The 20,805-nt window shown below is 37.8% G+C and overlaps 2 protein-coding genes across 3 annotated transcripts in view; one reads left to right on the forward strand and one right to left on the reverse strand.

Moving 5' to 3' along the window:
• The window catches only part of itfg1 (integrin alpha FG-GAP repeat containing 1), a 99,797-nt gene extending 95,119 nt beyond the window's left edge, over nt 1-4,678 (reverse strand). The window contains exons 1-6 of the mRNA XM_088993183.1: nt 4,462-4,678; nt 4,278-4,362; nt 3,429-3,559; nt 3,295-3,352; nt 2,117-2,194; nt 1,832-1,926 (exon numbers count right to left, since the gene is read on the reverse strand). Of these exons, the coding sequence (XP_088849309.1) occupies nt 1,832-1,926; nt 2,117-2,194; nt 3,295-3,352; nt 3,429-3,559; nt 4,278-4,362; nt 4,462-4,639 (625 nt within the window). The 5' untranslated portion in view covers nt 4,640-4,678. The remainder of the gene's footprint in view (nt 1-1,831; nt 1,927-2,116; nt 2,195-3,294; nt 3,353-3,428; nt 3,560-4,277; nt 4,363-4,461) is intronic.
• Nucleotides 4,679-5,163: 485 nt separating this feature from the next.
• phkb (phosphorylase kinase, beta) overlaps nt 5,164-20,805 on the forward strand; it is a 66,057-nt gene continuing 50,415 nt past the window's right edge. For both annotated transcript variants that reach the window (XM_088991487.1, XM_088991488.1), the window contains exons 1-5: nt 5,164-5,242; nt 8,646-8,732; nt 13,954-14,092; nt 16,559-16,658; nt 19,899-20,006. In XM_088991487.1, the coding sequence (XP_088847613.1) occupies nt 5,179-5,242; nt 8,646-8,732; nt 13,954-14,092; nt 16,559-16,658; nt 19,899-20,006 (498 nt within the window). In that variant the 5' untranslated portion in view covers nt 5,164-5,178. The remainder of the gene's footprint in view (nt 5,243-8,645; nt 8,733-13,953; nt 14,093-16,558; nt 16,659-19,898; nt 20,007-20,805) is intronic.

The raw sequence follows: 20,805 nt of genomic DNA on the forward strand, positions 1-20,805 counted from the left end.
CAAATAAATAAATAAGTAAATAAATCAACAAATAGTAAATAAATAAATACATAATAAATCAAGACAATGGAATACAGAGATGAAAACGGACTTTGCTAAAAATTCTAGAAAAGGCGATATTGGTCATATATTCATATTTAGGCAGATTGGATATGTTTTCACTTTTATATCCGCAGTACAATTTGCATAGTTTAATAAACAAAGCAATCGTTTTCTTGGCGAGTTTGCGATGAGTCAGTCCGTCAGTATTTGGATTGGTATGCAATCATCTAAATTAGCTTGCATTGCAAATGACAAGTCACCATAGCAATTAGCCCAAGGCGATTGTTTCTTTTCCCTCAACAGAGGAGCCGAGAAGCTTATATGCTTCTGTTGTACAATTGCGATGAGTCATCGCTTTTGTCAGATCCGGTTTTCATGCTGAAGATATGAAACAAAATATAAAATAATAATCATTTTAGTGTGCTTCCTTCTGCCTGCAAATGTTTTTTTTCCAGCTGTATGGAGATAAACAAGGTAAACAAAATATGGGTTTATTTGTCTCTGTAATCATACAAATGTATTCGTTCCGGCATTGGAATATATTGGAAAAAGCAAGCGAGCCACACCATAAGACTCGGTCTCTGGCTAGGGGACTGCATGATTAGTGATGTTATTTCATTTAATAAAAATAATAACAATAACAATAACAATAATAATAATCATCATCATCATCATCAATCAATCAATCATTATAACAATCAATCACTATATCAATCATCAACAAAATAATAATAATAATAATAATAATAATAAAACTTATCCTATGACTGTAATAATACCACCACTACTACTACTACTACCACTAATAATAATAATAATAATATGATAATAACAAAAACAATAATCATCATCATAATCATAATAATCATCATGATCAATCATTATATCAATCAATCACTATATCAATCATCAACAAAATAATAATAATAATAATAATAAAACTTATCCTATGACTGTAATAATACCACTACTACTACTACTAATAATAATAATAATAATAATATGATAATAACAATAACAATAATCATCATCATAATCATAATAATCATCATGATCAATCATTATATCAATCAATCACTATATCAATCATCAACATAATAATAATAATAATAATAATAATAATAATAATAATAATACTTATCTTGTGACTGTAATAATACCACTACCACTATATATATATATATATATATATATTATATATATATAATATATTTATATATATATATATATATATATATATATATATATATAGAGAGAGAGAGAGAGAGAGAGAGAGAGAGAGAGAGAGAGAGAGAGAGAGAGAGAGAGAGAGAGAGAGAGAGAGAGATAGCCAGATACATAGCAAGATAGCCAAATAGCTCGCTAGATAGACAGACAGACAGACAGCTAGATAAATAGATAAATAGCTAGCTAGATAGATAGACACATTTTATGAATCCTGAACTGTTACTGCTGCACTTAAAAAAGCACTAACTATTGAGATTACAGTTTGTTAAAAACAAAAACAAAACAAAAACTAAAAGAAAAGCAAGACTGCCAATTTATTAGCAGACCCCCTGCAGTTCACCCAACGTTCAGACCAACACACAAACCACAAAATATGCACACTTTAAATCCGGTGGCGATTAAGTCGCAAAGCATGCTTGTTTCCAACAAGGGTACAAGGTCACCCTGCCATTTGAATGTCTTTTTACACAAGCACCCATATCACTAATTTGCATTTAACCAGCTCGTGAACCACTCATGGTCTACTCATCTGATAATATTGACGTCTTGTCTGAAAACTTACCGGCGGTTAAATCCCTGTTGAGGTCAATGAAGGCGTTAGCATGAGGGATGCGCATGTTGACGGGTGAACTCAGTGCGCTCTGGCATACAGCATCCCTAAAAACAAAAACAAAAAAAAAACTTAAAGAAGAGAACATGTTTCAAAAGCTTTTTTCATGTAAAAATCTTAAAACGATCACCAAATTTTGATTCACAGTCATCAACCTTTTCGAAGCTATATTGATGTATTCTTTTAACCAGTACTCACTGAGGCAAAAATAACAATTTATATGTAAACATATATCACCTATTGATCAGAGAGCAAAATTCTGTGGTCGATGGATCAGTGACTCCAAATATATCCGGTATCATGTCACCGTTGAAACTGCAAAAAAAAAAAACAAACATTTGTCAGCATAACAAAAAAAAAAACTTGGTACTTGAGATTGAATATGAATGGAAACACATTTTAATACACTACACTACAATACAATACAATACAATACATACACATATTGATTTATATAGCGCTTATAGATGTATACAGTGATACCTCGGTTTAAGAACCCCTTGGCTTAGAAACATTTCGGTTTACGAATGTTACATTTATGATAAATTTTACCTTGGCATACGAACTTTACCTTGGCATACGAACATTTTCCCTACGCGGAGCTGCCTCAATAAGTGATGTGTCGTTCGCGAACGAGCCGTTTCTTCGAACAACAAAATGGCAGCCGATTGTTTTTGACCTATATTCCCCGCCCCCAGTCTTCGGTTAACGCCACCTGATTGGTCAAGAACGCAGCAGTGAGGGGGGGTGGTTTAAACATTAAAGAGACAGGCAGACGACAGTGAGAGAGTTGCAACTTTGATAATTCGAAATCAGAGTGTAGACTGTCAGGTTAAAATATCCCATCAGTCAGGCTCCACAAATAACCCGCACAAGCCATCTGTACACCTGATGCAAAAAGCTCAAAAATCAACCCAGCTAAACAGAACACAATTGATGAGGAACAAGGTAAAATTATCGCAGAGAAAGCACCGACAAGGGATCATTCCTCAAGACAACATGGTGAAAGAAGATGGCTACGTTTCTCATCAGGTGTTTAATCCTGATGAAACCGGCCACTGCATTCCGTCAAGACATCAACGACCATCACAAAGGTAAATAAAACAACTTTAATATATAGTACAGTTTATTTCTTTAATTATAATACCATAGCACATTTATTCTACATAAAATAAGGAATATTTTGTGTAGTTTTAAGGCATAGAAAATCAAAAAGTAGAAAATTATGTTTTATGGGGACCTGGGAACGGATTATTCTCATTTTAATGGTTTCCTATGGGAAATTAATTTTTGGGATACACACTTTTCCCCTTACACACTGTCTGGGAACCAATTAAGTTCCTAAACCAAGGTATCACTGTATACTGTATATATTTATATCTAATCTATATAGATTTAATGTTATTCATACTTACTCCATCACCAGAGGTTGATCCCGAAAGGTTTTATTCAGTCTGAGCCAACCGGTCATGTCTGTAGAGAGCCAAAAGCACCATAACCTTATTACTCGGCAAAATTACTCGTCCCAAGATCTCTTTCATGGACATACCTAATGTCTGGTTGTCCCCCCAAAAGATGAAAACCGAGGATGCCATTAGATTAATCTGAGCAGTGAGGAGAACGTCCATCTGGGAATCTCCATCATAGTCACCAGGCACCACACTGGTGAGGACCGTATCACTGTAGACATTACAATAAAAGGACACTAGTACGGAAAATGTCTGTGTTGGTGGGCTTTTCCAAGCTTATGATGACGTATTACACGTTTCCCTCCATGCTGGTTCTTGAAATTTCCCAATACGACAACGAGAAAAAAAAAAAGATAGAAATTTAGGCTCTTTTTGCTAACGCTACAGTTTATAAAGGTGAGCAAGTTGTATTTTTATAACTTATAGAAGTGGTAGAATATATATGCTTCCCCATCACTGCCAAGTTTCAAGCAAAAAGAAGCATTAGCATATATATTTCTAGAGCTCACAATTTTCTTTCCTAGTATTCAATGACAGCCATTTTTTTCTGCCTGCTTTCGATCGTTGACATTTGCTAATTTATATTTTGAATATTTTCTTGTGTTTTCTGTTCTTGTTTAGAATTTCAAAAGCTTTCCAATTGTACCTCACTCGTTAAGATCTGCCAAAAAAATAAGAAAGTTATGATAGTTTAAACTGTAATAAAGTACTCGGTCACAGATTTTCATTTTTTAACTGTGTAATTACAGGCAAAAAATCCCCTCATATTTCGAAAATTAAAAATCCCATTATTTCCTTATTATTTGTCAGAGAACAATAATCTATACATCATTCGAAAGCTATTTAAATGCACTTTAATATGGTGTTAGAAAATGTGTGATGAATTATTATTGAAACATTTTGTCACATCCCTACTAAATCACACTCACCTCGGCAAGATTCTTTTTGAGATGTGCACCTTGGGCTTGAAGTAAGGTGCTTTGGAGTCTGCTAAAAAGATTACCAGCTCGGACTCTAAAACAAAACAGAGTAAAATAGAAGCAAATTGTAATGCAAACTTATGAAACATAATATTTATTGAGAGATTGCTATTATAATAGCGAGTGCACCTACGTTCCCTGATGATGAAAATGTCTGTTTGCTTGTCGGCGTTAAAATCTCCGAACGCTGCCACAGTACCGTTATTTTCTGCACCGAAGAGTTCGGTTGTTACATCCTGGAGGGCAAACGTGTGATGCCAGGCTATAAATTGCAACAACCACCACAAAACATTCCAGTTTGAAGGGGACATCTTGCATGTATAACAGTGTGCCGTTTGACAACAACGTTGTCGTCACTCGTCACGCCGCTTTACGGCAGGAAGGAAGTAGCAGCGATGTTGCACGAACAGGGCACAACATGGAGATAGGGTATGATATATTTGTTTGTATTTTTCTTGATGGTCGTAAGTAACTGAAATATATGTATTAAGTACCAGAAAACGAGTAAAACTGTGCTGTAATTTTACTTTCGTTTTTACGGCAGTGTCGTGCTTGGATTGTGTGACAGTGACAGCAGCAGCAAGACACTGTATTAGTATCGGTCAAACCGGATGTACTAGATTTTGTTCCAAAATTCAACTTTTTAAAATATATCGCAATTCATATTTATCGCAAACCACAAGTAGAAGTCAAGTAAAATACTATAAAGTATTAAAATTAACATTTATCTAACTGTTATATTGGTTAAAAATGCTTATATTTCCGGGGAAGAGGGTTACAAGCTACTTATTTTGAAAGTACATACAAGACGTTTTTTATATACACTATTAACTTGAGTTCATTTGCAATCATGGCGAGTTTGGCCGATGTCGGTTGGAAACTGATGGAATTTAAAGCCCGGTCGAAAAGATCAGGTCAGATTTAGCATTTTAGCCTCTTTTTCTATGACTACTTTATACTTTCTTGTCTCTCTCTGCGTGCATGTGACTGGGGGTGGTTGAGTTTGTCGTGATACGCTGACTGGACCCAAACGTCAAAAGGTCAGAGGTTTAAAATGTGCAGCATACGGGGAGACTATTTTGAGACTGTGTCACTGCAACTAAGGCAAACGAGTCTTGCTTCAAATACGACTTTTGTGTGTGTTGATGCATCATGAGGAACAAGGAAATTTTGCAACAAAACCACACACGGACAGATACATACTACTTCCGGTCTTCCTGCTCCTCACAAACACCACTCAGCGCCAATGTCTCTTTAATTGAAATATGATGAGGGATTAGTCGTGCATGTTGTTGCTTCTTGAGGAACAGGAAGATTTTGCAATGAAAGTCACAATAAATACACATAGAATATACAGTGTACATAACAACAAGCTGCGGTCTGTTACTCAATTTTCCCAAAATGTGCAATCATTCCATCTACTGGGTTAGAATTGGGATTGACATTATGATAAAAACATGCAAACAGCTCTTCAAGAAGCTACTATGTGTTCCGTCTAGCAGTAATTGCCTCAAATGAGTCAGATTGTGATGTCATTGCAGAACTGTTATATGGTCAATTTTTGGATTTGAAGAATAACATTTAAAGGACAACCGACACCATTTTTGTTTCCTAACTGACATCAGAAAAACGTTTTATAGCATCTAAAATACCCAAAACACGCAGGCTGATATTTTTTAGTCAAATGCAAAACACCAATAAAAATGACTCTAAGTGTCCCAAAACTGCCACAAAATGAGCTCGGAACTGGGCAGATTGAGAAAGTCCCGCCCCCTTGTTCGTGACGTCACGCCAGGACGTTTTTACAAATTATGGACACAACTTGTCCAGAGGCGTTGGTTGTCCTTTAAGGCAAATTGTTTGAACATTATGTGATACTGATGTGACATGCACCCACCCCACGACCCCCTCACATCATCATTCCATGAGAATTTGTTGCATGCATTGCTTATGATAACATCATAATCATATACTCCAATGTTAATTCATGCATGTGTCCAAATCCTAATGTGCGCTACTAACTGCTTCCTGCTGTATAGATTTGTGATTTAGCTGAGCGAAAGACAAAGAGAGACCTTAATTTCACCTTTTGAAAATGGCTGGAATAAAGCGGCCTCATCAGAAAGTCCAAAGACTGGGTAAGTAGCCGCAGGTTTAGAGGAATGAATCCAATCAAATAATTCACCAGGGGGAAATGGCATAGTTCAATCAGGGAACAGCAACTTGACTGAAGTACTGGGACACATTCCACCTTTGTCAGTGAAACGTAAAAATCAATGTGCAGACTCTACTGTTCTACGATTAAAGGACAACCGACACATTTTTTTGTTTCCTAACTGACATCAGAAAAAAACGTTTTAAAGCATCTAAAATACCCAAAACACGCAGCCTGATATTTTTAGGCAAATGCAAAACACCAATAAAATGACTTAGTGTCCCAAACTACTTAAAAATGACCCCGGAAACGGCGAGTTTCAGAAGGTCCCGCCCCCTTGTTCCTGACGTCATGCCAAGACGTCTTGCCTTGCTCAAGAATCAAAACAATGGCTTCAGATTCGGAGAATATGTTTTCTTGTTACTCATCCAGTTATGAATATTATTCAAATAGTTCTGAAGTGGAAAGCATAAATGTTTGCAATCGATGAAAGGAGTCCTCCCATATTAATTTAAGACGTCAATGACAGCAATGTATTGTCCCAGAAAATGCAAAAGATGGCGCCCAAGCTCCGTTGGAAATGGGCTGATTTGTCTGCTGGGAATTTGTATCAACTAGTATCAAATAGTAGTCTTGGTGCAACATACAACGATTTACCATCGCGTTATCTAAGTGTTTTCCTTCTAATTTCGCCAACAACACACGACGAAAAAAGTACCCAAAATGCATTGCGTGTCGCTTTCTCGGTCAGGGGCGTTCCCTCCGTGACGTCACTTAGGGCATCGTCATCAACTCGAAAACAAGACTTCCTCTTGGAGTCTTAAAATGTAAAAGATTGCTATATGCGGTGGAATCTTTGTAAAATACGCCCAGTAGAAGTCATTTGAAGCCATTTTACAAATTCTGGACACAACTTGTCCGGAGATGTCGGTTGTCCTTTAATATGATGGCAATTATGCAAATTTCAGGCGGAATGTGAAATGTTCGCTACCTTGTGGTGTTGACACGAGGTCACTTCGATTAAAATGCAAATTACAGCCAGATGAGTCTGAAGATGCAGGGGGAAAAAAGTCAGACTTGAGGGGATTCCCTCAGTCTACGACCACTTGTGGGCTACGTAAAATACTAAACCCAAGAATGTCCGCCGTACATTTTCCATTAGTTGTCACTGGAAGTAAAAAATTGTGATTGAAAAAAAAAAAAGAAAAATAATAATACACTGCGGAAGAGAGAATTCAATTTCCCCACAGGAAATAATGGAAAGAACCAAAACAAATGACAGAGTCTGGCCCATTATCGGAAGCTTTTATATCAGCGCTGGCAATCGCAAAAGTAATCTTCTCTTAACTGTCACATAAGTGTAAAAATAACAAATGTCAAGTGTTGTCGTAATCGAAACACTGTGTGGGTTCTGGTACCAACCATCTTCCATTCCGGAAAGAGGCGGCAGCGAGCGTGGGCCGCCATCTTTTATCGGAAGAAAGCCTATCCAAAGTTATTTTATTTTATTTTATTTTATTTTATTTACAGGGAAAACACACACCCTGTCAATTTCAAATCCTTTTACTGAGCGAGTTGCTTGTTCTGTATTGACAAGGGGAGATATGTCCTCTTGTGCCGGTCCCAAGCCTGGATAAATACAAAGGGTTGTGTCAGGAAGGGCATCCGACGTAAAAGCTTGGCCAAAACAAACATGTGAATCAAACCTCTGAAGGAGGACACTGATTCGCTGTGGCGACGACCCCTTGAAAGGAAAAGCCGAAAGGAAAAGATTTGTTTTTATTTTTTTATTTTTTTTATTTTTGGATTTTTTTATTTTTGTATGTTTTTATTTTTTTTATGTTTTTAATGTTTTTGATTTTTTTTTTATGTTTTTGATTTTTTGATTTTTTTTTATTATTGTATTGTTTTATTGTTTTATTTTATTTTTTAATTTTTTTAATTTTTTTAATTTTTTTAATTTTTTATTTTGTTTTGTTTTGTTTTTGTTTTTGGTTTTATTATTATTATTATTATTATTATTTTTAATTTGTGTTGTCTGTGTCGATGTGAAAAAAACCAAAATGGCTTCCAAATTTTAACCGAGGTCAATCCTGTTTTATCATCTGGACAAAAAACATGCCAGTCACAGTGGAAAAGATAACAGCTGTGTCCTCACTCAGGATCCATCTATGAGCCCCTCAAGCTGTCCATCCTCCACCGCGAGGACGAGCCCCTGTGGGAGAAGCTGGAGCGCTACTACAATGCCGGTAAGTCCATTTATCTTTTATCAGCATGCGAGACGACACCCGGCTACCAAAGTGTGTACAATGATAGCCAAGTAGGGGCTCCACAAAGCACATAATAGCCTCACAAAAGTACAGCCCGACTATTGAGTTGATGATTCCATCTGACACCTTCCCATTGTTAAAGGACAACCGACGCCTCCGGACAAGTTGTGTCCATAATTTGTAAAATCACTTCAAATGACTTCTACTGAGCGTATTTTACAAAGATTCCACCGCATATACAGTAAAGTCTCGTTATATTGATATTCAAGGGAGTCCGAAAAAATATCGATATAACCGGGACTATCGATATATCCGATATCGATATAACGAGACTTTACTGTAGCTGTATTTTACGTTTTAAGACTAAGTTGATGACGATGCCCGACGTGACGTCACGTCTGAAACGCCTCTGACCGAGAAAGCGACACGCAATGCATTTTGGGTACTTTGTTTGGTCTGAAAAATTCGTATTGATCCGTGTTGATGGCGAAATTAGAAGGAAAACACATAAATAACGCGATGGTGAATCGTTGTGGGTTGCACCAAGACTACTTTTGATACTAGTTGACACAAATTCCCAGCAGACAAATCAGCCCATTTCCAACGGAGCTTGTGCGCCATTTTGTGCATTTTCCGGGATGCTACATTGGAGTCCAGATGCCTCAAAATGATCCGGAAGGACTTCTTTAATCGATTCCAAACATTTATGCTTTCCTCTTCAGAACTATTTGAATCATATTCATAACTGGATGAGTAACAAGAAAGCATCTTCTCCCAATCTGACTTTTCTGAAGACATTGTTTTGATTCTGGAGCAAGGCAGTTTGTGAAGGAGTATCCTGGCGTGACGTCACAAACAACGGGGCAGGACTTTCTGATTCTGCCCAGTTCCGAGCTCATTTTGTGGCAGTTTTGGGACACTTTAAGTCATTGGATTGATTTGGATTTGCCTTTATTAGTCTCGCAGTGGAGAAATTTACATTTCACAGCAGCAAAGTGGTGAAAGAAACATTTTTATTGGTGTTTTGCATTTGACTAAAAATACCAGCCTGTGTGTTTTGGGTATTTTAGATGCTATAAAATGTTTTTCTGATGTCAGTTAGGAAACAAAAAAAAAAGGTGTCGGTTGTCCTTTAAGACCCAGGTTTGAGACTGTTGACTTCAGATAAGGAGCCATGGGGTCCCCAAATCTACAGGATGAGATCGAAGAACATGGGCCACTGGGACCAAACAGTATCACTTCTATCTTGCCAATGACATTCGCCACAAAGCCAAATACATTGTTAGAGTAGAATTTCGCCATGTAACATTAGAATTTGCGCGCTTTCTGGTTTTGGACTGATAGCCGTCACAATGTGTACTCTTGGTGGAACAGCGCGCGGGTAATCATCGTAACTTTGAGTACAACAGGTGTTCCAATGCTGGGGAAATAAGTCTCGGCGTCAGGATAATTTAACTGTAGGATGGGGGGGTATTCAAGAAGTGCCTGTCCAATTCCAGCTAGGGGAAACAAAGCCAACGTTGTTATCGCTAGCAGCCAGACTCATCTGCCAATATAGTCTACCTGCTCTCGCTCGCTGCCTTGGAGGAGTGAGGCGTGAAGACAATGACAAATCAAAGCCTTTGTATTTTCCTCCTTTTTTTTTGTTTCCTGTATGTGTTGTTGTTGTCGTGCTGAAACCTGTTTGCAATGCTGCCACTGTGATTGACTCGCCATGTGTAATTCCATTATACAGTATACGATGCTGTATAATAATAATAATAATGTTGCTGTGCCGATTACGATTTTGTAATCGGCACACACACACGTGTGTAATCTTGCTTGTTCTGTAGCCACAATGGGACATATGTCTTCTTGTGCCGGTCCCAAGCCAAATACAGAGGGTTGTGTCCGACGTAAAAGCTTGTCCAAAACAAACATGCGGATCAAACTTCTAAAGATGGAGGACACTGATTTGCTGTGGCGACCCCTTGAAGGGAAAAGCCCAAAGGAAAAGAATAATAATAATAATAATAATGATATAATAATAAGTAATATTAATATACAGTAAAGTCTCGTTATATCGATATCGGATATATTGATAGTCCTGGTTATATCGATATTTTTTCGGACTCCCTTGAATATCGATATAACGAGACTTTACTGTATTTCAAGAAAATGTTGTTCTGTATCATGCGGTATTTGTAGACTATTCAAACGAACAATGAATGTAGAATGTACCTACCTACCTACCTACCTATCTCGTTAGCTAGCTACCTACCTAGCTATCTATCTATCGAGCTATCTCTCTCTAGCTCTCTACAGTATATACCTATCTATCTCGCTAGCTTCGTACCTACCAACCCATCTCTCGCTAGCTACCTATCTACCTACCTATCTATCTCGCTAACTTCCTACCTAGCTATCTATCTTGCAAGCTACCTACCTATCTATCTATCTACAGTATCTAGCGAGCTAGCTATCTATCTAGCGAGCTAGCTATCTATTTAGTGAGCTATCTATCTATCTATCTAGCGAGCTAGCTATCTAGCGAGCTAGCTATCCATCTAGCGAGCTAGCTATCCATCTCGTGAGCTGACTATCCATCTAGCGAGCTAGCTATCCTTCTAGCGAGCTATTTATCTAGCGAGCTAGCTTACTCGCTATCTATCTATCGAGCTAACTAGCTTTCTAACATGCTAGCTAGCTATTTAATCTCTCTCTCTTTCTCTCTCTCACTTTCTATCCATCTATCTATGTATTTATTTTGACAAGAATCCTTTCTGAATGACTGGATCATTGTGTGTGTTTTTTTTTTCTTCAAATTGAATCTGGGCCCCGAGCAGAAGATTTCACCCACCATTGTACTGAACAACAGATGTCAAATAATAGCTTAACCTGAACATTAAAAGGAGTACCCCCACCCCTCAAATCTTGATCCGATGGCATGTATTTTTCAGAGCACCATCCATTTGCCACAACATGGTCTCACAAATGCAAAAACTGTACAGCATGACGTTTTTCTTTCTCCATTATTTGAAAACAGTGACAAATTATGATTATTTTATGGGGTGAAAAAATCTGGGACATTAGTAGCATATAGACCGTGCATCCCAAATACGTCACCATCCAATCCTCTGACGTATTAATTAATATACTTTAGACACACACACACACACATGGTAGTCGTACAACTGCAGAGGTGACTAATCTATCTGGGGTGGATCACGTCATTTTTCATCAACGCGTTAGGTGCCACAAATGACAAGCGACATCCATTTTGCTGGTCGTTTGTTACACAGTCAGAGATGATGAAAGATTTAGAGCGACCGAGACACTTGAAAGATGAGCATACGGTCTCGCAAAATGTATAGAAATCATTTAAATCCCCTTTCCACGCACGAATTAACTGATGGAAATACATGCGCATATCCATCATCAAAATGGTTCTATGTCGTGCGAGATTAGTGGAAGGCAGACGTGTTGAAATAATGGCACAACAACAACAAAAGCTATCATAAATTTGTCAAAAATTGTGCCGTTAAAAAGACTTCCATAAATCCACCCAAAGTAACATAAGCTGAAATAAATGGGATTCGACTGTAAAAAAAAATCGCTAAAAAGATGTATAAATAAATGCACGATGTTACCTCATTCACTGCCATTCCTGAATTTATTTGGAAATTGAAAATATGACATGGAGCGCCATTCCCGAATTTATTGGGTTTTGGTTTTTCTTGCCGATAAAGCGCTGGCCAGACCTCGAGCTATGTTTCCGCCCTTCCACGGGGGGACAGCATTTCTCCTTTTTCCATGTTAGCGCTTTGTTTCCAGCTTCAGCTGTTGTGAAAGCGCTATATGAACCAATATGTATGTATTGTATTGTATTTTGTACAGCGGCCCCCATTTCAAGCTTAGATTGCAAATTTCCCCATTGTGGGACGAATAAAGTTTTTCTGATTCTGATTTTCTGATAACTCCAGATCCATATAACTTGGGAATTAACTATTTCATTCTGGTCACAGAAGATAGTCTAAGGTTTCTTACGCTGCATTGAATGTTGATGTACAGTGATCCCTCGCTACTTCGCGGTTCACTTAACGCGGCTTCAGTGCATGTCGGATTTTTTTTCAGGGGAAAAAAACTTTTTAGTCTTTTTTTATTAGTGGCATGTAAATGTGCAAACAAACAAAGTAAAAGAAACAAACACTGCAAACAAAGCGGAATAAAATGGAGCACCGCATATAGCTATCTTTTACCTTTTAAGACTTGCGCTGAATATTCCGGCAGTCTTGTTTTCGAGTTGATGACGAGTCCTCACCCTACGTCACTGAAGGAACGCCCCTGACCAAAAAAGGACACATTGTAGCAGTCCTTCCATCACGTCAATACTCTTTTGGTCTGAAAACGTCGTGTAGGACCAAAAAGAGGCAGAAGAGAAGAGGGTGGCAAAGCTCCATGTAAGGAATTAATCAGCCTGTGGAAACGGGCTGATTAATTCCTGACACGGCTTTGTCGCCATTTTCTGCCTTTTTTGGGTGCGACATTTCCCACCCCTGATGCCTCAAAATGACACGGAATAAATTCTTTAATCGATTGCAAACATGTATGCTTTCCTCTTCAGAACTATTTGAATCATATTCATAACTGGATGAGTAACAAGAAAGCATATTCTCTGAATCTGAAGCCATTGTTTTGATTCTCCAGCAAGGCAAGATGTCTTGCCGTGACATCACGAACATGGGGGCGGGACCTTCTGAAACTGGCCACTTCCGGTTTCAAATTGAAGTACTTTAAGTCATTTTTATTGGTGTTTTGCATTTGACTAAAAATATCATACTGTGTGTTTTGGGTATTTTAGATGCTGTAAAACGTTTTTCTGATGTCAGTTAGGAAGCAAAAAAGTGACATTGGTTGTCCTCTAAAACTCAATATTCTGTGGGTCCTGCAATTTGAGTGACAATGACAAAAACCCTGGCGACGCGATCGGTGGTCCTCACTCCTTATCTGGAGTTATCCGGACCTCACAAAACCATTGAAACAGGAGTGTGTGTGTTTGTGCTTTTTTTAAAGAAAAAAAAGAATTATTTTCTCTCTCCCTTAAAGACGAAAGGCCGAAAATGTCCTTGACAAATTTCAGTCATGCACCTTCATGCATGTTTCATTGCCAACTATACCTTTGAGACTCTCAATACTCCTTTTTTTTCCTCTCCAATACCAGTCAAAACTACAATACTCAACTACCAAAGTCCCACCACTGGTCTTTTCCCCATCAAAACCTGCTCCACGTGTAAAGAGGCCAAGGTGCGGGACTCCCTGTACTGCGCGGCAGGAGCCTGGGCGCTGGCCATAGCCTACCGGTCAGTATCATTGTAATGGGTGAAGCAGCATGTGACACAAGTTGATTTCCAACATATTTGTATACAAATGTACAGTATGTCTGTAATGCAATGTGTCCTTTTTTCGGTCAGGGGCGTTCCTTCAGTGACGTCCCGTACGGACTCGTCACCAACTCAAAAACAAGACTTCCGGAATATTCAGTTTTAAAAGATAAAATATAGCTATATGCTGTGGAATCTTTGTAAAATACAGTCATTTTGAAGTGATTTTTTACAAATTATGGACACAAGTTGTCCGGGGGCGTCGGTTGTCCTTTAAATTGCCAATCATAATAAATTTGTGAATGGCGGTGAATGAGTTAAAAGGTTGGCCATACACACTCACAAAAAATAAAATAATGATGTTTTATTTTGAAAAAAAAAAGGTGAGGAGATAACCAGAACTGGGGGATATTTGCTCTGTAAAAAAAAGTGTTTTTTTATATACGTACAGTGAGACCTCAACTTACGAGCTTAATTGGTTCCCAGACAGAGTGTGTACTGTAAGGCGAAAAGTGTGTGTCTAAAAAAAAAATTCCCATAGGAAACCATTAAAATGAGAATAATCCGTGCCCGGGTTTCCATAAAATATACTTTTCAACTAAATAAGCCTTAAAACTACACACAACATACCTTATTCTATGTATAATAAATGTGCTATTGTATTGTAATGAAAGAAATACACTGCATTGTATCATAAAGTCACTTTATTTACATTTGTGATGGTCATTTATGGCTTGATGGAATGGCGTTGGAGGTCGAAGGTCAAAGGGAATTGCTGTTTGGAAAGAGAGGCACATTACATGAGGACTGTAATTAAAGAAATAAACTGTGCTGTAAAATAAAGTTTTATTTACCTTTTTGATGGTCGTTGATGGCTTATGGAAGGAGAGTCACCTTCCATATGGACTGTTGGTAACTTAACCTCTGGTGCTGTTCGGTCGTGTGCTTCCGCCGAAGATCACTCCGCCAGCCGTGGTGGGTGTGTATTATGAAAATAGTGCTTATTATAAGGTTTAATTTTCATAAATTTGACGTTTGTAAGACGAAAAGTTTGTAAGTTGAGGTCTCACTGTATATAGAAGAAGACAACAAGAAATGAATCAAATCAAATGGGGGACAGGCAGCAACATTTTGTGATTAAGAACAAGAACAACAAAATTCAATGTTATATTTTTAGCAACACCAAAACACACACATAGCTGCTTTTTTTTTTGCCCCACCCCCCACTACCACCACCACTGACTGAGGCACTTAATCAAGCGCTCAATGCTTTCTGCGCTTTCACTCGTCTTTGTTTGATTGGCTATTTTCGTTGGGACAGATGAGGACAAAAACAAACTAACTGATCCACGAAGGCTTTACAAGAGCGAGTGAAGATGTAATGAAGAAAGGGAAGAGAAGAAAAAATGAAGGGAAAGAGCGATTGAGGGGGGCGGTGTTAAAAATAGAGCTTCGGAATGCGACCGGCGGCGAATCGGAGCCATCACTCATGGCCGCATTCTATTAGAACTGTCACTTGGATTTAATTTAGATGATTCTCATCTGAAGAGTGGCGTTTGTGCGTTTGTGTGCACACGCGTGTGTGTGTCGCACGATGACATGATCCCATTCACCGTTCAATTGCATTATAATGAACACGATCCTTGCTCTCCCGTCATCCGAGTCCGTGAAACGGGACCAATATCTGATGAATGCGTTTGCCGCCATCTTTACTCTCACAGGCCACATTATTGGGTACACATGCGCGATTGAAGTAAAGAGCAATACATTGGGGAGATGAAACAAATTCTCACAAAAAAAAGACTTTATCAACATCGCAGGGATAATACTAGTGGGCCTCAATCTGCAGTACATATGCACCTAAAAGCTAGCAACCACTCGAGGTTAAAATCTTAGCGAAAGAAAATAGATGGTTTGAAAGGGGGAGTAAACGAAGCTATTTTCATAAAACAGCAAAACCCTTCACTAAATCGCCCTGGTGGGGTGAGGTTCAATTTGGATTGTTCCCGTATAACAGATTCTTAGGCAACATAGGCTTAGTAATGCTGGTGAGGTGATACCAGAGCAAATGGGGCAATCAGGATATCCCATAGTCAGGCAGGACAATAGAGGTAATCAGTGTAGCCTCAGGAAATGGTCGTCTGCTCCCCCCCAACTTGAGAGCAGGGACCAATCATAGCGGAGTCTGGCATATGTACACTAGGGATATATATAATATATATAGATATATATATCTGGCCAAAACTACCAACAAACAAAAAATAGTTAGCTGACGAAGCCTCTTGGATAAGAAGCGAAATGTCCGACACCTTCAAAGAAGTACAGATGACGGTTTAATAAACCTTTTCATCGATGGACCACTCCTGAGAGCTTACACAGACTACATGCGCTATTGAAATGGGCTGTTTGACGTGGCTGACGCGGGCTTTTTTATTTTTATGTCAGACGTATCGACGACGACATGGGACGCACCCACGAATTGGAACACTCGGCCATCAAGTGCATGAGAGGAATCCTTTACTGCTTCATGAGGCAGGCTGACAAGGTCAGTTGTGTTTATTGTTGATTTCTTCCTTTATTGTTTTATATCTGATCATGATAATTATTCCAATCGCAGCACTTTGCAAATCAAACCTAATAAAATAATAATAATAATAATAATAATGCCCTGTAATTCAGGATGTAATAATGGCAATTGAATATAAATGAAAAAGTAACCCAAAAATGGAAAATATGCATTTGCTGTAATATTAAAAAAGTAAAATTTGCCACAATAAAATAATGGAATATACTGCTAATAATAATAATAATAATAATAATCAAGTAATTTGGGAAGTAATAATGGTCATTAAAAATAAAAAAAAGAATTGTATATAAGGAAACAGTAATGAAAAAATATAAAATATGCATTTGCAGTATTTTTTTAAAAAGTCACATTTGCAGCAATGAAATAATTGAATACATACTTAGTTTATATTGATTTTTTTTATTGTAAAAATTATAGAATTAATAATAATAATACTACTACTACTACTACTACTACTACTCTCCTAGTACTACTACTACAACTACTACTAATAATAATAATGTCCAGTAATTGGCAATTGAAAATAAAAAAAGAATTTAATATAAATGAAAAAGTAATCCAAAAATAGATACGATGCATTTGCTGTAATATTAAAAAAAAAGTAAAGTAAAATTTGCAACAATAAAATAATGGAATATACTACTTACTTTATAATGATTGTTAATTTTTTTTAATTATATAGTAAGTAATACTACGAGTACTAGTATTAGTACTAGTACTAGTATTAGTACTACTACTAGTACTAGTACCATTGCTAGTATTACTACTAGTACTACTACTACTACTACTAATAATAATAATGTCAAATACTTTGGGAAAAGAATTTAATATAAATGATTTTTGTAATGCAAAAATAGAACATATGCATTTGCTGAAATATAAAAAAAAATAAAAACAATGCAACAATGCAAAAAAAAAGAAAAAGAAACATTTCGGTAATAACCAAAAACAGTACAGTTATCTGAAAGTTTCAAACCAAAGAAATCTCACAAAACATTAAGTAACAGACCTGTTCTTATTGGCAAAAGTCAACATTTTCACCCTGATTTTTGAAGATTGTGTGGGGGGGGGTGCATGCAGGTCAAACATCAGTGAACAATGGAAGTTGGGGCAGGAGAAAGAAATATGATGACACTTGGAGAAGGGGAGGGTTGTGAACGGTAGGAGGATGAGTAAGTGGCTGCTCTGATGATGGCGCGAGCCGGCAAGAGGAGAAACAAATGAGGGAAAAGTGGGACAAAAGCCCAATTATTTATAACTCTGTGTGACAGAGGGAACGGCTGGCGGCCAGCTGTGATTTTATGTCGCCGTCGCTATACACACACTTTACCCCAACATACACAGGGAAAAAGCAAAATCACATGCTAGCGCCACCTGGAATTTGGAAAATAATAATTTTGACTTTAAAGGACAACCGACATCACTTTTTGGTTTCCTAACTGACATCAGAAAAATGTTTTCTAGAATCTAAAATACCCAAAACACGCAGTATGATATATTTATTCAAATGCAAAACACCAATAAAAATGACTTCAAGTGTCCAAAATCTGCAAAAAACTTGAGCTGCGGATTGGGTATTTTCAGAAAGTCCCGCCCCCAGTTCGTGACGTCACGCCAAGACGTCTTGCATTGCTGGAGAATCAAAACAATGGCTTCAGATTCGGAGAATATGCTTTCTTGATACACATCCAGTTATGAATATGATTCAAATAGTTCTGAAGAGGAAAGCATACATGTTTGCAATCGATTAAAGAATTTATTCCGTGCCAATTTGAGGCAACATTGGGGGAAATGTATCACCAAAAAAGAGGCAGAAAATGGCCACCAAGCTCCTGTGAGGAATTAATCCGCCCGTTTCCACAGGCTGATAAATTCCTTACATGGAGCTTGGTCGCCCTCTTCTGGTGGCTTTTTGGTGCAACATGACGTTTTCAGACCAAACAAGTACAGCAAAATACATTGATGTGATGGAAGGACTGATACAATGTGTCCTTTTTTCGGTCAGGGGCGTTCCTTCAGTGACGTCACGGACGGACTCGTCACCAACTCAAAAACAAGACTTCCGGAATATTCCGTGCGAGTCTTAAAACGTAAAATATATCTATATGCGGTGGAATCTTTGTAAAATACGCTCAGTAGAAGTCATTTGAAGCCATTTTACAAATTATGGACACAACTTGTCCGGAGACGTCGGTTGTCCTTTAAATTTGAAAAAAAAAAGACTTTTGACACCTTTGGTGTAAAAAGAAAGAGAGGCGGTAGTTGATTGACAGCTTGCTTGAATGAGACCAGCAGTGAACTCATTCGCTGCCATTCCCAAATTTATTCTGGGATTCAAAAGTGTGACGTGAAACGCCATTCCCAAAGTTGTTCGGGTTTTGGTTTTTATTGCCGATAAAGCGCTGGTCAGATCTCTGGCAATGTTTTTTTTCAATTCCAGGAACGCCCCTGACGGAGAAAGCGACGCACAATGCATTTTGGGTACTTTGTTTAGTCGGAAAACATCGTGTTGATGGCGAAATTAGAAGGAAAAACAAATAAATAACGCGATGATGAATCGTTGTGTGTCGCACCAAGACTACTATTTGATACTAGTTGACACAAATTCCCAGCAGACAAATCAGAGCATTTCCAACGGAGCTTGCGCGCCATCTTGTGCATTTTCTGGAACGCTACATTGGAGTCCAGGCGGCTCGAATTGATACGGAAGGACTTCTTCGATTAATCGATTGCAAACATGTATGCTTTCTTCTTCTTCTTTTATTGAAAGATCCTTTTCACTCATCGGTTCTTGATACCGAGAGCCCATCTTTTTTGAAAGAAATGTCCTCCAAGCATTGATCCTTTTAATCCATATCAGTTTCCTGAATATATCTTTCTCCCTGAGATTCCTTTCGCTCGTCTGTAAAAGGCACTGAGAACCCATTTGCATTAACATGGTTAATACAGTAAAGTCTCGTTATATCGATATCGGATATATCGATAGTCCCGGTTATATCGATACTATTTCTATGCACGCACGGAGAAAATTACATGCAAACAGGGTCGGATATATTGATAGTCCCGGTTATATCGATATTTTTTCGGACTCCCTTGAATATCGATATAACGAGACTTTACTGTATTTTCAAACTGAGGTTGTGTTTCCCAGGAATTCCTTTTTACACTCTTTTTTTTTTTGTGTGCGCCTGTATGTAGGTGGAGCAGTTCAAACAGGACCCCGCCCCCTCCAAGTGTCTGCACTCCATGTTCAACGTGCATACGGGCGACGAGATCCAGACCTATGATCAATACCACCACCTGCAGGTCTGTATGATATTTTTGGTCTTTCAATGTCTTTTGAAAGGTCACGGTAGAACTTCTGGAATGTGACAGTGAACCTTTCAGTCAGATTAGAAAATGGCGTGTTGAATTTAATTCAATTTTATTTTTCGCATCAGTAAATATAATCCACAATTACAGTCGTTATTCTTAATTTCTGATTTGAAAACTAGTTATTAACTCATTCACTGTCAGACAATGTGCAAAGTTGTGTCCACTCCAGTGCCAGGGTTTTTGTCATTTTCACTCAAATCGCAGGATCCATGGAATATTGAGTTTTAAGACTACATAAACATTCAATGCAGCGTAAGAAACCATAGACTCTCTTCTTTCATGAAAAAAAAAGAGTTAATACCGAAGTTATATGGCTCTGGAGTTATCTGAGCTGGAAATGGGGGTGCCTATACAAAATACAATACATACATATTGATTTATTTGACAACAGCTCAAGCTGGAACAAAAGTCAAATGCTGCCCCTATCGTGGAAGTGAAAAACACATTGACCACTGACCAGCGCTTTATCGGCACCCACGCAAGAAAAACCAATGGCGATTCACGCCCCCCCTTCATTCAAAGAGTTGAAAATGGGATGATTTTATGTTGTACCACTTGAAGACAAAATAAACAGATAAATAAATAGATAAATAAATAATAATAATAAAGGTTTTCTGATTCAGATTCTGATAAATAAATAGATAAATAAATGCACAAATACACGCATAAATAGATAATTAAATAGATCAATAGAGAAATAAATAGATCATAAATAAATAGATACATAAAT

The sequence above is a fragment of the Hippocampus bargibanti genome, linkage group LG03, assembly GCF_051943395.1.
Source record: "Hippocampus bargibanti isolate YZ-2025 linkage group LG03, ASM5194339v1, whole genome shotgun sequence".
Lineage (NCBI taxonomy): Eukaryota > Metazoa > Chordata > Actinopteri > Syngnathiformes > Syngnathidae > Hippocampus > Hippocampus bargibanti.